Source organism: Zalophus californianus, chromosome 4 (genome assembly GCF_009762305.2).
Source record: "Zalophus californianus isolate mZalCal1 chromosome 4, mZalCal1.pri.v2, whole genome shotgun sequence".
Taxonomy (NCBI): Eukaryota; Metazoa; Chordata; class Mammalia; order Carnivora; family Otariidae; genus Zalophus; species Zalophus californianus.
Window position 1 is genome coordinate 101,360,965 of NC_045598.1, and position 16,698 is coordinate 101,377,662.

Consider the following 16,698-nt stretch of genomic DNA (forward strand, 5'->3'; position numbering starts at 1 on the left):
TGCCAGGTTTGCAGGCCAAAATTAGCTGATTTAACTTATTGGCAATTACCCAAGACAGGCAAAAGGATACAGGCAGAGTCTAAGAATCACCTTCTCCTACTTCTTACCTAACATGAAGTTTATAAAGATTCCAACCTGAAGAAAAAGATCAGTTGAAAAGAATATGGGAATCCCATTGTTCTATATTATAAGAAACTGATAATCAAGACTTACTTTATAAAAATTTTCTCAGGGACACCTAATGTATTTGTTAAAGGATTTTTCAAACACATAGTGTTAATAAGAAGAATCACTTAGGAATGGTACTGTTACAGTGTCCAGATCTCGTGCCCTAAATAAGGAAAGCCTCACAGGACATACATCCATACATCTATAACTCACTATGCAAATGTAAGGCACTATGTTTAACAACTTGTGACTTCTGAGCTGGCAGCAAAATTTATCAGAAGCTGTTGAATTTGACCTGTCTCAAGCTGTGAAGCTACATAAAAATCTGTCTGGACTTGTTCATTTTTCCATTAGGAAAAAGAAGAGAGAAGTTTCAAGTTTTTCAATTTAGTTTTCTCTACCAAAGAGCATTTTAGTAGATAGTATCCTCTCTCCCCACCTTCACTGCCTTCTTGTATTTCATCTGCAGTAATTGCACTGAGCTTTCAAGTCAAAGGCTACCTCTCAGAAATGCTATAGTATAGACTTATACTCTAAAAACTATAAAACACTGATGAAAGAAATTGAAGACGACACAAAGAAATGGAAAGCCATTCCATGCTCATGGATTGGAAAAACAAATACTGTTAAAAAGTTTATACTACCCAAAGCAAGCTATACATTTAATGCAATCCCTATCAAAATACCAACAGTGTTTTTTACAGAACTAGAACAAATAATTCTAAAATTTTTATAGAACTACAAAGACCCTGTATAGCCAAAGTAATCTTGAAAAAGAAAAGCACAGGGGTGCTTGGGTGGCTCAGTGGGTTAAGCACCTGCCTTCAGCTCAGGTCATGATCTCGGGGTCCTGGGATCGAGCCCATGTCAGGCTCCCTGCTCAGCAGGGAATCTGCTTCTCCCTCTCCCTTTATCCCTCCCCTGCTCATGCTCTCTCTCTCTCTCAAATAAATAAAATAAAATAGAAAAAGAAAAACAAAACTGGAGGCATCACAATTTCAGACTTCAAGTTATATTACAAAGCTGTAGTAATCAAAAGAGTATGGTATTGGCACAAAAATAGACACATAGATCAATGGAACAGAACAGAAAGCTCCGAAATGAACCCACAACTATATGGTCAATTAATCTTTGACAAAGCAGGAAAAGAACATACAATGGGATAAAGACAGTCTCTTCAACAAATGGTGCTGGGAAAACTGGACAGCAACATGCAAAGGAAAGAAACTGGACCACTTTCTTATACCATACACAAAAGTAAATTTAAAATGGACTAAAAATTTAAATGTGAGACTAGAAACCATAAAAGTCCTAGAAGAGAACACAGGTAGTAACCTCTTTGACATTGAACATTGGACAAATTCAACTTTTTTCTAGATACGTCTCCCCGAGACAAGGGAACAAAAGCAAAAATAAACTACTGGTACTATATCAAAATAAAAACCTTCTGCACAGGGAAGGATAAAATCAACAAAGCTAAAAGGCAACCTACAAAATGGAAGATGTTTGCAAATGACATATTCCAAAAGGCTTAGTAGCCAAAATATATAAAGAACTTATAAAACTCAACACCCAAAAATCAAATAATCCATTTAAAAATGGGCAGAAGACATGAACAGGCATTTCTCCAAAGAAGAAATACAGATGGCCAACAGACACATGAAAAGATGCTCATCATCACTTACCATCTGGAAAATGCAAATCAAAACTACAATGAGATATCACCTCACACCTGTCAGAATGGCTAAAATCAACCAAGAAACAACAGGTGTTGGCAAGAATGTGAAGAAAAGGGAATCCTCTTGCACTATCGGTGGGAATGCAAACTGGTCAAGCCACTATGGAAAACAATATGGAGATTCCTCAAAAAGTTAAAAATAGAACTACTTTATGATTCAGCAATCACACTCCTGGGTATGTACCCAAAGACTACAAAAACACTAATTCAAAGGGATACATGCACCTCTATGTTTATAACAGCATTAATAGCCAAGATATGGAAGCAGCCCAAGTGTCCCATCAATTGATGAATGGATAAAGATGTGGTGTTTTATACAATGGGATGTTATTCAGTCATAAGAAAGAAGGAAATTTTGCCACTTGCAATGACTTGAATGAAGCTAGAGAGTATAATGCTAAGTGTCTGTCACTTATAATAAGTGAGAGATAAGTCTGTCAGAGAAAGACAAATACCATATGATTTCACTCATAATGTGGAATTTAAGAAACAACAAATGAGCAAAGGAAAAGAGAGAGAGAGAGAAATCAAGAAACAGACTTTTTTTTAAAAAACAGACTCTTAACTGTAGAGAACAAACTGATGGTTACCAGAGGGGAGAGGGAGATGGGTTCTATAGATGATGGGGATTAAGAAGTGTACCTGTCATGATGAGTACAGGGTGACATATGGAAGTGCTGAATCACTATATTGTACACCTGAAGCTAATATAACACTGTATGTTAACTTTAAAAAAAAAAACTTTAAAAAATTTTAAAAAATAGAGTTTATGTGATCTTGGGGAAATTATTTAACTTCTTTGAGTTTCCGTATGTACTCATCAGTAAAACAAAGATATTAAGACATGTAACTTATATGAGGACTACAATAACATATAAAAAGGTTAATTAAGCACAGAGCCTGGCATATAATAAGTGCTCAATAAACATTGGCTAGCATAATATTCTTTAACTTGCCAAAGGTCTGATTGCTAACAAGAATTAGGGTTCAAACTCTAGACTATGTGGCATAAAAACCTACGTCCCCTCCATGTCACCAGGCAGGGCTCTTTCAGATACCTTAATCCACACAAGAGTACCACAGGGAATCATACTGAAGCCTAAGGCAAAAGGAAAAGTCAGTAATACTGATCTCTTTATTTAAAATTTGGATATTTTTATCACAGTTTTTTTGCATTAATTTTGATATCCTGAACTACTGCATTAAACTATAACTGCCCAGCTAGCTTAGCTGGTAGAACATGAGACTCTTATAATATTATTTATCTTGGTAACTGGGTTTTCTGACACCTTCTAAAATTTTACACCTGAGATGAAGGCCTCACTCACCTCACTCTGGTCCCAGCCCTACCAGTCACTAACAGTTTCTGCTCTGACATTACAGTCATTTCACAATTCACTGCATTAGTCTAATAAGACTTATTCTGAACCTCTTTAAAAAGTCCAGGTTAATGAATCAATAATTATTTTATGACTTCCCAAAGAGTGTGAAATAATGTGATAACACTATCAATTACTTGCAACTATTACCACAGACTTCAGTTATCTATTATACGTGGTATACATAAAGAGCATACAATAAGTAATTCCTGAATTAATAGCTTCTTAAGTATCATATTATTAAAAAAAAGAAAGATTATTCTGTGAAAGGTATTTAGTGAGCAAAAGACAGTATTCTTCATTTTATGGTAAAGATAAAAGAACTACGGAAAAGTGGCCACGCTTCTGCTAGCCTCTGCCAGAAGACCTGTATATATGATGTTCTGCTAAATAGGGCACTCTACTTGAAGGAATCTTCTTGGCAAAACCAGTTTCAGCAGAGAAGAAAGAGAAAGTGATTTAACAGTCGACATTTTTCCCAGTGCATCTCTTTGATCTGATATTGCCCTGAACAGCACTGAATGCACTAACAAGGTGAGTGAAAGGGGAAAATGCTGGTCAGCCTTGACTTTTGAAAATGCCTTTCTAGGAGAGCACCACTACAACACAAATATTGATATCTACTCTAAGCCAGGCTCTGGAAGATTCCAAGATTCTATTCTCTCCTGACTATAGAGAAACATATCAAGAGGACAAAGAAGGCAATGACTCTAGTTTCCTTGAATGGCTTTAGGAGGCCTGGACCACCAGCATTACTCCTAATTCTGGCAAGGAAAATTGTTAGTTGTTAATGCTTAATGTTTCTTACAGCTAGCAGACAAATTTTAGGTAAATTGTGAAGCAAAATTATACTTTATAACATTTTATATTTATAATGATTTACTTTGTTTACTTCGATAATGTAAAGTAAAAATAATTTACTTTGATAATGATTACTTTAAAATGTAGTTTCTACTTAGGTACTTTGGCAAAAAGTAGAGATTCTCAAATGCAATCACCCATCCACAGGTACCTAAGTAACTGATGGTGACTTTCCAGTGTTTAATAAACACTGTGCTAGTTACCTCCTAAGTGGCATGTAGAATATTTTCAAAGAGTCCTTTATAATGACCATTTTTATCATTAAAAATAATGGCAGAGTAATTATATCAGATCAACTCTCTTGCTTACAATAATTAGATGCTGTGGACAATATATTAAAGGTAAAAGTAATCAAAAGCAGGCAGAAACTGGGATATGAGCCTCAAAAAAAGAAAACCAAACCATATGAAACCTACATTTATATAGCTTTTTCCCTGAAGGTATTCCTCAGTCCATGCAGCACATGAGGAATAGAATGCAAGCAGAAAATGGAAGTCTTACTGAGCTGAGGAGTCAAAGGTATCTGGAACTGTCAAAGCAGCTAGAATTTGGAGGAGGAGAAATCCTGGAAAAGACAGAACCACAGAGCAGGTAGCCCTAAAAAATATGTATATGACTCCACTCAAATCCTTAAATGATTCCTGGCTGTGCATTAGCAAGGTATTTAGGAACCCAAAGAAAGGAAGAGCTGGAAGGCTGAAAGGCTGAGAGCAGTTCTTGGGAGTCCCAAGTTTGAATTCAAGTCCTACTAAATTACAGGGGTTTGGGAAACACCAGGCTTGACAAGCACCTCACACTTCCCATTGATCCCCTCGAGGGGTCATACCTTGGGTCTAAGGACCACATCCCAGGACTAAGACTTACACTGTCAGACTAAAGGCAAAACAGACCCGCCAAAGCAAGGCCTAAAACCAAGCCTTCATAGGATCAAGGCAATCTTCCAGTGATGTAACTGTCTGTTGGAACAAAACTCACCATTCTTTAATGGAAAGTAAACACTAAAATGCATCGCTCACAATGTCCAGTAAATAACAAAAACTACCACAAATGAGAAGTAAAGGGAAATTGTACCCAGAGTCAACAGAAGGAGTTGTTGATACAAACATACCCAAAGACAACCCAGATGTTAAGAACTGACAAATAAGGACTTTAAATAACTATGACAAATATGTCCTTAAAAATGCACATTTTGTGAATTTTACAAACCAAAACCTTACCCTCCCCCAACATTCTAGTGAACTTGAGTTACCCATGATTTTCAATCAAATTGGGATTTGGAATGGTTTATCTTTGAAAGCCTGAGACAAACAACTTGAAAGTGATTAATGACAGCCAAACTTAATTATATATTTACACCTCCCAGTAGGACAAGGGAGAGAATAAAATGTCTTATCTCTCTGTAGTGAGAGGGCTTTATTAAGATCTGACAACAACTATTTAGGAGCAATAATTGAGTTTTATGCAAGATTACACAGGTTCTCCTTGTCTGGCATCCCAATCTAATCATAGACTGATAGAATACTTGGGCTCCTAACAATGAGAAAAAATAGTTGAGCTGTGTACAAAACTAACCTTTAAAAGTACTTATCCTCATCTGTCAATGTGATCTTATCACGGATTTCTATAATTTCTATAAACAACGATTATATTTTAGCTGAATCAGGAGCATTATGCTCTTTAAACAGATAGTCAGATATCTTCTACTCTAAAACATTTTCCATTAATTCCCCCCCCCCCACCCCTGTAAAAAGAATTTGGCTTCAACTTTTTCTTAATCCACTAAGCAATCTCATGAACAAAAAGATAATCATATGCCCTGCATGTCTGATGTAATTTTTATAGAACTTCTAAGTGTTCTAATATCCATTTACCATTTTGGGAAAATAATATTTACTGAACAAGCTGGATTACCTTCTCTCCCCAAGGAAAAAAGGAAAGTTGGTGAAAATACACTGAAAGGTCTGTTAAGTAGATGTTATTTTTGCTTAACATCCTGCAGCATTGTAGGGATGACTGAGTTCGCCTCCCTGATATTGTTCTTGCTTTTCCTGTGTCCACTTAAGTCATTGACAGCCACTCCTGAAGATGCTAATATTGCTTTTACCAACGTAGAGAAATACCCTCTTTTTACAAGTTTTGTTGTTCATATTGGTCTCCCAAAAGGACAGTCTCGCCCATTTTTTTCCTTTCTCTCCTTTCTCAGGGGGCTTGTTTCCCTCACACAGGGTTTGGAGGACATCTGAGGGACTCGCCCAGAACCATATCCATAAGCAACCTATCCCATCAACAATTAGCATCCACGGACAGATTTTGGGCAGCTCCATTTTTGTTAACCACAAAGTGAGTTCCCTGTTCCCTAGTAGTGCTTCTTCTAGAAACCAGGGGCAACTGTGTCTCTCTCACCTTGGTTGGAGAGTTGGAGACTAACAGCCCAGAAATCTCTTTTCTCCCAAAAGTGACCCTTAGTATCCTCTCCTGGTAAGTGCTCAGAGACTAGTCTCTCTTCCCACAGCAAACCACAAATATGTAGGCCAACACTTAGAACCTATTTGAAATTCCCCCTACATAAGTCACCACGTTGAATTGTGTCCAAGTAGAACTAAAGTGCCTCTCAGTATAGTACTACCATACTAGATTCTGTGTGAAGCAAATAAAATTCTCAGAGGAGAGGACAGCACCTTCTTATTTAAGACAGATTAAAAAAACATGTGAATGATGAAATCTATTGAGCACCTTCTGGTTCAAGAAACACATTGTTAAGCTCTAGCTACCTATCAGGCATTAACAAGGACCTCGAAATCCAGTAGAAGAAACAAACACATCCACAAATGATCATAATTTAATGTGTTAACTACCACAAGAGAGCTGAATAAAGAATAAAGCAAGTAACTATGACACCAGCTGCCAAAAACGGACTGAAGATTCTGGTAGCCAGTACTAAGGTATTAAGTTCCTCCCCTTTATTATCTCCAGGTGTGTTACCATTCTGAGCGAAGACTACATCACATGTTTTGGTTTTTTGTTTTCCAGCTAGAAAAACTATGTAAGCAGCTTATCATCAGTTACAAAAACATTTCATTTCCAGTATTATCTTTATTCCAATTCAAGCAACCTACAGTTAAACTTTACTGTCATCTGGGGCGCCTGGGTGGCTCAGTCGGTTATGGGGCTGTCTTCGGCTCAGGTCATGATTTCAGGGTCCTGGAATCCCAGGGTCCTGAGCCCCACATTGCATCCCCCGTGTCCATCGGGTCCCCGATGTCCCCCACATCCACGCGACCCTGCATCTGCTTCTCCCTTTCCCTCCGCCCCTCACCCCCTACTTGTGCTTTCTCTCTCATTCTCTCTCAGATAAATAAATAAAATCTTTAATTAAAAAACAACTTTACTGTCATCATAGCTTAAAATATTATCACTCTGCTCAAGAGCATCTTCCCTGACTTGCAAAAATCCTCACTTATGACATTAAAAAATTTAGATCCTGGGACACCTGGGTGGCTCAGTTGGTTAAGCGTCTGCCTTCAGCTCAGGTCATGATCTCAGGGTCCTGCTCAGCGGGGATTCTGCTTCTCCCTCTGCTTGCTGCTCCCCCTGCTTGAGTGTGCTCACACTCTCTCTCTCCCTCTCTCTCTCTGATAAATAAATAAATAAACCTTAAAAAAGAAAAAAAAGAACTTAGATCCTGGTGTCAGAATGGATTTGACTAGAACCAATATCATTATTATATTTACGTTATTCAATTAAATATAAAAGAAGAGAAATAAAACTATGTTGGATAAACTCGTTTAAAATGCTTATCAAGCAAGGACTGCTACTAAAGCAGAGGACAAGTGTACCCCATGAAAGCGTTAAAGAAAAGTTATATTATCAGTCTTTTTTTCCATGATCTAAATACAATGAATACATGTTCCTGTCAAAAATTTTCAACTGAGGGACACCTGGGTGGCTCAGTCAGTTAACTGCCTTCACCTCAGGTCATGATCCCAGAGTCCTAGGATCAAGTCCCGCATCAGGATCCTTACTCAGCGGGGAGCCTGTTTCTCCCTCTGCCTGCCGCTCACCCTACTTGTGCTCTCGCTCTCTCTGACAAATAAATAAATAAAGTCTTTAAAAAAAAATTTCAGTTGAGCCAGAGCCAGAAGGAAAAAAATATGGTCCATAGGACAAAAAGAGGAGTTTCTTATGAGATAATCTCACAGGCCTCCTCAAAGAAACCAAAAGTATAGCTAAACTAGGTGTTGGAGAAAAAGAAAAACTGCTCTTGGCCTATGCTCCCTAGTCCTGTTCCATACCCTTACTCTTGTAAGCCCATATAATGACATTCTCCACAGTGCCTGTTCCCCATCCCAGCCCTACAAGTGCATATGCATCTTTCCCACAGTCTCTTTTTAGGAACTGGACTATTTTACACCAGAAAAATAGTTTCATGTTATAATATTCACTTACACTAGGCAGAATTAAAGTTAATATCTATTGTGGTTTGACTTAAAAACAAGATCGTAACTAACATGTTGAGAAGTGATTCTAAGAATGCACTCAATATACATTAACTAGCCAACTCACTGAAAAGTCATTTTCATAATGAAAAAGATAGCGATAAGATAATAAGAAGTTCTTGTTAACCATTTATCTGACATCTACATCCTTCCATCTTCATCCCCCACAAAGACTACATCAGAAAAGTTAGAAGTTCACAGAAGTACTGAAAATAGAATTAGTAGAACCAAATCTTGTCCAGGGTTCTACTGAGGAAAAATAAAATACATAAAAAGGAAAAAAAAAAAACAGAAAAACTTACTTGCAGTATCCTGTGCCATTGTGGTAGGTAACACATACTCCTTCATTTACACAGGGCTCATAGCCATCCCGACACTGCAATGCTAAAAATAAAAACAAACGTACATTAGAAATAAGTCACTAATCAGAACCCTCAGACAGCAAAGAAATATTACCCAATCTAGGTCAATATCCGTTCCCATATCCAACCTGATCTGGGTTTCCCTTTAGAGCTTTCATCAGGTTTTTTTGTTTGTTTGTTTTGTTTTGTATTTGTCCTCTGGCTTCTGGGGTCATAGAAGCATGGAAACTCATCCTAGGAGTCTCTTCCTACAATAACTACTTTACAGTCTTGAATGATGCTCTTAATTCTCTGTGCCTCTATCTTCCCTGCTGTTGCATCCCTATCTCGCAAAGAAAATTAAAGCTCTTAACATCCATGACATGCCATGAGCATCTTGAAATTTGAATACTTCAGATAAGTAATGTAAGGATTCATCAGTGAATATTTAGGAAGACCTGGGTAAATACTAGATCACCATGATACTAATGAATTACTTAAGCCTTCAAGTGAGGTTTCAGAATAGGCCACTTTAATAACTAATCAGAAACATCAACAATATTCATTGAACTAACTGTAATTGAGAGCCTAGTATATACTAGACACACTATTAGGATCCAGAGGAAAAGGGGAAATGGAATACCTATAAAATGAATACAACATAATCTCTAGCCTTAAGGGATTCACACAAAGATGGGAGAGTAGACCATGAACACAGATTGGGGGGCGGGGTGTCAAAGTAAAGAAAATAAAAAGTTAATTTATATATGCAGATAAAACAATAACTCTCAAATTCTTAAACTCCAGTCCTTTTACAAGGCAATGAAAAGGAACCTCAGCACCATAATCCCTCCCAAGACAGACTACTTAGAAATAAACAGCAATGGTAGAAATTTTCATAGATTCCAGCCACAAGAGGAGAAAGGCTCCTAAAGTCTACCACTCACTTGCTGGATAACTTGATTATTTAGCCTTTAGAGTTAGAATTTTCATCACCAAAATCCTTATCAAGAATCCTAATAACAATTGGAAAGGCAAGACAGAAAGAAACCTAGTCAAACAACAAAAACCAAAATTGCAGTTAATGAACTTTTTCTGTAAGATTATTAAGATGTCCATCTGCTAGGATGGTTTGTATACAAATACCTGAAAGCAAAATTGAGACGTTTCCACCTTTGAGTTTTCTCTAGCCATACTACTTTATGAATAAACTGCTCAATATCACAGGCTCTAGGCCTGACGTTCTAGGGCATCAAAATCAGCTTTGTTTCACAGGGGCCCAGGCACAAGCTGGATGCTAGAACAACTCCTCCATTAACATTTACTGCATAAGATGGGTGCCTGAGTGGCTCAGTTGGTTAAGCGTCTGCCTTTGGCTCAGGTCATGATCCCAGAGTCCTAGGATCGAGTCCTGCATCGGGCTCCCTGCTCAACAGAGAGCCTGCTTCTCCATCTGCCACCACTGCATGTGCATGCTTTCTCTGTCTCAAATAAATAAATAAAATCTTTTAAAAAATAAAATAAAGTGCTTTCCCTAGAAAAAAAAAATTACTGCATAAGAACCCTCTATTTGCCCAGTACCGTTACCAAGTGATGGAATCATTTGAGAACATGTTTATAGAAATCTCATCTCTTAAAATAATATTTTTTAAATAGTAATAACCACAGCAGCTAACACATTGCACTTACTAAATCCCAGATACTATTTTATGCACTTTACATAGACTAACTAATTCAATGTTCCCTACAATGCTGTGAAGCAGTTAATTTCATTATATGTGTTCCACAAAAAGGCTAAGTGACCGGCTACTGCCACACCAGTGAGTTAAAGAGCCAAATCTGAACCTTAGAGAGTCTGGAACCTGCAAGAGAGTCTGTACTCCTAACTACAGTGATACACTACTTCCCACTATCTGACATTTCTCTTTTCAGATGGGCAGGATAGGTCTTGTTTTACCCATTTACTAGAAAGTGAAGGCCAAGGAAGTTAGGTGACCTCCTCATGGAACATCACACCACTATCTGTGGCAGTGTTGGGTCTGAGGTCCAGGTCTCTTCCTGAGTCCAGCCCCATCTCTGACAGCTGCTGGGATCACACAGTCACTAAGATGCAGCCTGAACAGGCAGATTCAGGAAGAGGGTCATCTTGTTGTCCATATCCCACTTCCCTGTAGGGCTCAAATGCTCCCTCTTCCCACACTGATAAGGCCAATGCAACAACTATAATTAAAACAGTTAATGTCAGGTTATTTCCTCCATACCAAAGTTCTCAAACTGCTTTTTTCATTCTCTTTAGACACTTTTATTAGTTTCAATGAGAACTTCCTGACTTTTTTCTATTGCTTTTTTTCTTTAAATAAAGAAGAAAACCTGTCGGTAGGAAAGGAATGTCCTGCAGGCACAGAGCAAGCTAAACTGCAGCTCTGTCCTCCCCCTGCAGGAATCCTGGCTCAGTGGAGTCCAAAAACCTGAAATCCTGCCTCTACCACTAACTAGCTGTACTACTGCAAGTAAAGCACAACCTCATGGGGGCTCAATTTCCCTACCAGTAAACTAAACTGGGGTGAACTAAATGCTCTTGAAGGTCTCCTGTGATTCAACAGTGACACCTCCCTCATTAAGGTGGGAGGGATGGGGTGGCTGGGTGATAGACATTGGGGAGGGTATGTGCTATGGTGAGCGCTGTGAATTGTGTAAGACTGATGAATCACAGACCTGTACCTCTGAAACAAATAATATATTATATGTTAAAAAAAAAAAAAAAGGACGCTAGTAAGAAGGGAAAAATGAAGGGGGGGCAAACGGAGGGGGGGATGAACCATGAGAGACTATGGACTCTGAAAAACAAACTGAGGGTTCTAGAGGGGAGCGGGGTGGAGGGATGGGTCAGCCTGGTGATGGGTATTAAAGAGGGCACGTACAGAATGGAGCAATGGGTGTTATACGCAAACAATGAATCATGGAATACTACATCAAAAACTAATGATGTAATGTATGGTAATTAACATAACACAATAAAATAAAATTTAAAAAAAGTATGTGAACAGCATTCCTGGTCCCTGGAGAAATCTGTGCAGAAGGACATTAAGGGTCTAGCCACCCATGACTCAGAAAGCCATGGGTGCAAAAAAATTACAGTCTGTTCCTATTAAGTGTCCTGGCAAATCATTACAGTGACAGGTTCAGAGAAATACAAACAACCCAAAGTCAATATGTGACAATCCATCAAACAAATAACTTTACAGCCTAGCCTTAGTGAACCAATCAAATTCAGGGACCAAAAAGGAGGTGGGCTTACAGGGCTAATAATTAATGCCATTTGGCTAATCTGCAGGATCACGCTACCTTGACCCTTTAACATTTACTAAGCCATGGTGTTCAAAGTGTGCACCAGAATCAACTGCAGGGCTTGCCAGACACCATCCCCACAGTTTCTAATTGAGTAGGTCTAGAGGGGGACTGGGCATCTGCATTCCTAACAAGTTCCCAGGTAATGCTGATGCTTCAAGTCTGAGGAGCCATACTTTGAGAACAATTAAGGCATGAGTGTCCACATTAAGGAATCCCCTAGAACTATAGAATACACTGGAGGTCTTGAGTAATCTAGACAGTAATGTACTGCCTGAATAGACAAAAGAAAAATAAAGTAAAATTTGAGACTCGTGACTTTGCTCAGGGGTATTTCTAAATGAATACTGTAATTATTTGCCATTCAAAGAGAAATTAAAACTTTGATAACAAAAACAAAAAAAAATAGTGAAACCAGAAAAGATCTCATTTCAAAATTCAATGTGCTTTTTCCAATGTAAAACACTTAAATTTAACAGTGAAATTGAAAGCACCTTTACATTTGTGGAGTAAAAAATGAAATGCTCAATCATATCTCATTTAGAGAACAGATGCTTAACTGATGTTTTAGTAGACTCAGAGAAATAAGTCACTCACAAAAAGAGTGACTTTTGGGGCACCTGGGTGGCTCAGTTGGTTAAACGACTGCCTTCGGCTCAGGTCATGATCCTGGAGTCCTAGGATCGAGTCCCGCATTGGGCTCCCTGCTTAGCAGGCAGTCTGCTTATCCCTCTGACCTTCCCCCCTCTCGTGTGCTCGCTCTCTCTCTCAAATAAATAAAATCTTTAAAAAAAAAGTGTTTTCCCAAATTTTTATCATAAGCCACAGTGATCACTCAATAAATACTATTGACTGGAATCAATCTCATACACTGTGTGTGTGTGTGTGTGTGTGTGTGTGTGTGTATCTCTGTGCATGCCTCCCTCCTCCTCCTCCAAAAAAGGGCAAAAACAAAGAGAAGCAGGAGATTTCAATTTCATCACTCCATCAACTTGGCAATGTGATGCAAAATTTAGAGAACAATTTCTAATTTTCACACATTTTCTGTGCAATGTTTTGGGGGCTAGGCTTCTAATATTCAGAACATACTTATAAAACATCTGAGGTGCAGGCCCTAATGTCAGGGATTCCGTACTTAACAGAATAAAGTCCCTGTCCCCATGAACCTTCTATCTATTAGGGAAAGATAGATAATACATGAATAAATAAATAATGTCATTTTAGACAATGGTAAGTATTAGATTCTGTTGGAAACAGAACCCAGATATGAGAGACAGAGTAATCACAAAGGCTGGAGGTATAGGGACCTCCTTTAGACAGGGTGACTAGGAAAGGCCTCTCTCAGAAGGTATCTTTGAGCTAAGATTTGAATGAACAAGAATCATGAAGATGTGGGAAAGAGCAATCCCAAACTGAAGAAAGAGCAAGTGTAGAGGCCTTGAGATGGGAATGAGACTGGTATTCCAAGTTCACGTGGTTGGAGACTATTAAGCAAGGAGGGGGAGTAATAGGAGGAAGGCAGGGGTTAGACCCTGGCTTCTGGTCTAAGTGCTCAGCTTTAAGCAAGGAAAATGACAATCAGATTTGTGTTTGAAAACAGTCACAATTGTAGGGACCTGGGTGGTGCAGTCAGTTCAACATCTGACTCTTGGTTTCAGCTCAGGTCTGATCTCAGGGTGTTGAGATCGAGCCCCATGTTGGGCTCCACACTCAGCACAGAGTCTGCTCGAGATTCTCTCTCCCTCTCCCTCTGCTCCTCCCTGCTGCTCGCTCGCTCTCTCTCTCCCTGAAATAAATAAATCTTTGAAAAAGAAGAAAGAAAGAGAGAGAGAGAGAGAGAGAGAAAGGAAGGAAGGAAGAAAGAAAGAAAGAGAAAGGAAGGAAGGAAACAGTCACAATTGTAAAATGTTCCAGTGAGTGCAGGGGCTTTTTTTCTTTTTTATATAAGCTTATTCAAGTCATCCCTTTTTAGACTAAGTTGAAGACATCTATTTTCTCAGCTCCCCAAGAGTGGTAAGGATTATATTCTAATCTCATCCAACCTCCCAGAAGGTCCACTCACAAAGTGTTGGTACAGCACTCTCTAATCTGCATTGGCTTTCAGTTCTTAATTCTCAGAACTTACTCTCAATTTGGCTTCAGAAGAACCAGCTGGGAGGTCTACGCAGTACCTTCACACAATGGCATGGAGGGCACTTCTTCCAGGGACAAACCATTTCCTATTTCTTTCAGTCTAAACCCTCAGGCCTGCCTTCAAGATTACAGCCCACCTTACCCTCCCAGGATCCTCCCACCAAAATAAATTCAGTCTCTTACTGGAATGGATGTCTACCCACATCTCAGCTTCCATGGCTGTCACTTTCCCTCCACCATCAACACTCTACTCATTCTGCTGAGGCCCAGCCCACTTCCCACCTCACCCTCAGAGCCCCTGACTCCTAAGACATTAGTAACTCACTCACAGTTTAGCACTTAATTCTATGCTGTCTTCTCTTATTTTTCCATGTTTAAGTTCCTAGAGGATAGAAAACATTTCTTCTTTTCTGTATATTTGAGGCAATATTAGTTTCATGCACAGGTGCTAAAATCAGGATCTGAGTTTGGATTCTAGCTCCGCCATTTACTGTCTACACCTGTACCCTCTTTCTGCTTTAGTTTCTTCACAGTAAAATCATCTCTCAGAGCCCTACGGTAAGAACTAACTGAAATAATACATTTAAACAACCTCGAATACATAGGAAGAGCTCAAAAAAGCCTAGGTCACATAGTAGGTACTTAAATTCTTGGTCAGTGAATGCATGATAAATGGTGCCTCTAGGGAAACCTGTTAAAATCAATCAAACCCCAGTTTAAACAAACTGAGAAATCTGGAAAAATAGAAGAGCTCTAGACAATTTAAGATGTAATATCAATAAGTGGAATAAATTCTTCCCAGTTGCCATCATTAACAATCTAATAAAAAAATACTGAACTACTACTACAAAAAAGAAAAAAAAATCAGAGATAACTGCTTAAAAAAAAGGTATAGTACTGCAGGAATAAGTGACACAGTAAAGGTAAAATAAACACTATGAGCAAAAATGTCTTTCAACTTTAATACGGTTCCATTATTTGTTGAAAAACTTACTGTGAGCATGGCTCTCTACTAGACATTGAATGGAAATCAAACAGAAGTAAAACAATTCCTATCTTTCAGTCCATACAGTGTAATGGAGGGAAGCTAGGGGCAGGGGCAAAGAGAATGTGATTTACCTGAATGACTCTAAGATAAATACAAACAAAATAAAAATTGCTTTTATTAAAAACCTTTAGCAGACCCTCTAAATGTCAATTTCAGGACCACTCCAGAAAAAAACCTCTAAGAAATACAACCCAAACTCTTGTGTTTAGCACTGTGTAACTCAGTACGGACAAGGTCCTGGTATTTACTCAAGTTTATTGGTCTCATTTGTCTACAAATACTGCAAACAACAGAATAAGCTATCATTGATTTTAACCAGTTCTAGTGCCCAGGAATTAGCCCATTTAGGGACTGGCCCAAGGTATCCTGATAGGATAGAATCTTCCTTAAAATTTCTTCGAGGCATTTGCCTAGGTTTTCCAGGGCTTTTCAGTATCATGCCAGCTACATATCATTGGTTTAAAAGCCTCCCTTTGTTTTAGAAATCTCTAACATGAGTAATTAAGTCTGCACCCCAGCCGGCTGTAATCTGAGCAGCCTTCAATGTGTTTCACTTGTTGCATTAACATGTAATCGGTGTAAATTGGCATTACTTGTTGCTTTGTAGCCTCTTCAAATAAGCCTCTGTTGTCTATCTCACATGATTTTTATTTCCATATCCTGCTCCGGCGGTCTGCAGTGTGATATCTGTGTTCGTATCCACTGCTCACTCAAAAGACGTTTTAATATCCTAAATGGGTGGGGTTCCTAAAATATGTGAAGAGAGGGCATACGGGGCCCTTTTAATTTTCTCTTCAACGTTTATGCAAATTTCTAGTAGCAGCATTTGAGGGAGAAGTCTGAGTTTACGCCCTAGGACCTTGGCTACAGCCCGCTGCTGATGCTTCTGGAAGAGGCTCAGTAAAATGAACAAAGCAAAGTTTTCCAAAACGACTGCTTGCATTATTACCAAAAGTAAGAGAATTGAGGGCAGAGGGACATCAGGGATTTGCAATAATTCTCACAGCACCCTGTGATTTCAAACAACAAACTTCCACTAAATTTTTTATTCCATTTTTTGGGATCAAGCCATGAAAAAAAAAAAATCCAAACAAACAGAAGTGCAGAAGCTTCAAATCCCAAGTGGTACATTTAAATAAAAACAAAGTAGAGAAACATCTGTCTTCCTCCTTGAAATTCGTCTTGA

The 16,698-nt window shown here is 38.6% G+C and overlaps 1 protein-coding gene across 1 annotated transcript in view; it reads right to left on the reverse strand.

Annotated features, from left to right (window-relative positions):
* NOTCH2 (notch receptor 2) overlaps positions 1–16,698 on the reverse strand; it is a 167,142-nt gene that overhangs the window by 117,808 nt on the left and 32,636 nt on the right. Inside the window, exon 2 of the mRNA XM_027599059.2 lies at positions 8,945–9,026. Within this exon, the coding sequence (XP_027454860.2) occupies positions 8,945–9,026 (82 nt within the window). The remainder of the gene's footprint in view (positions 1–8,944; positions 9,027–16,698) is intronic.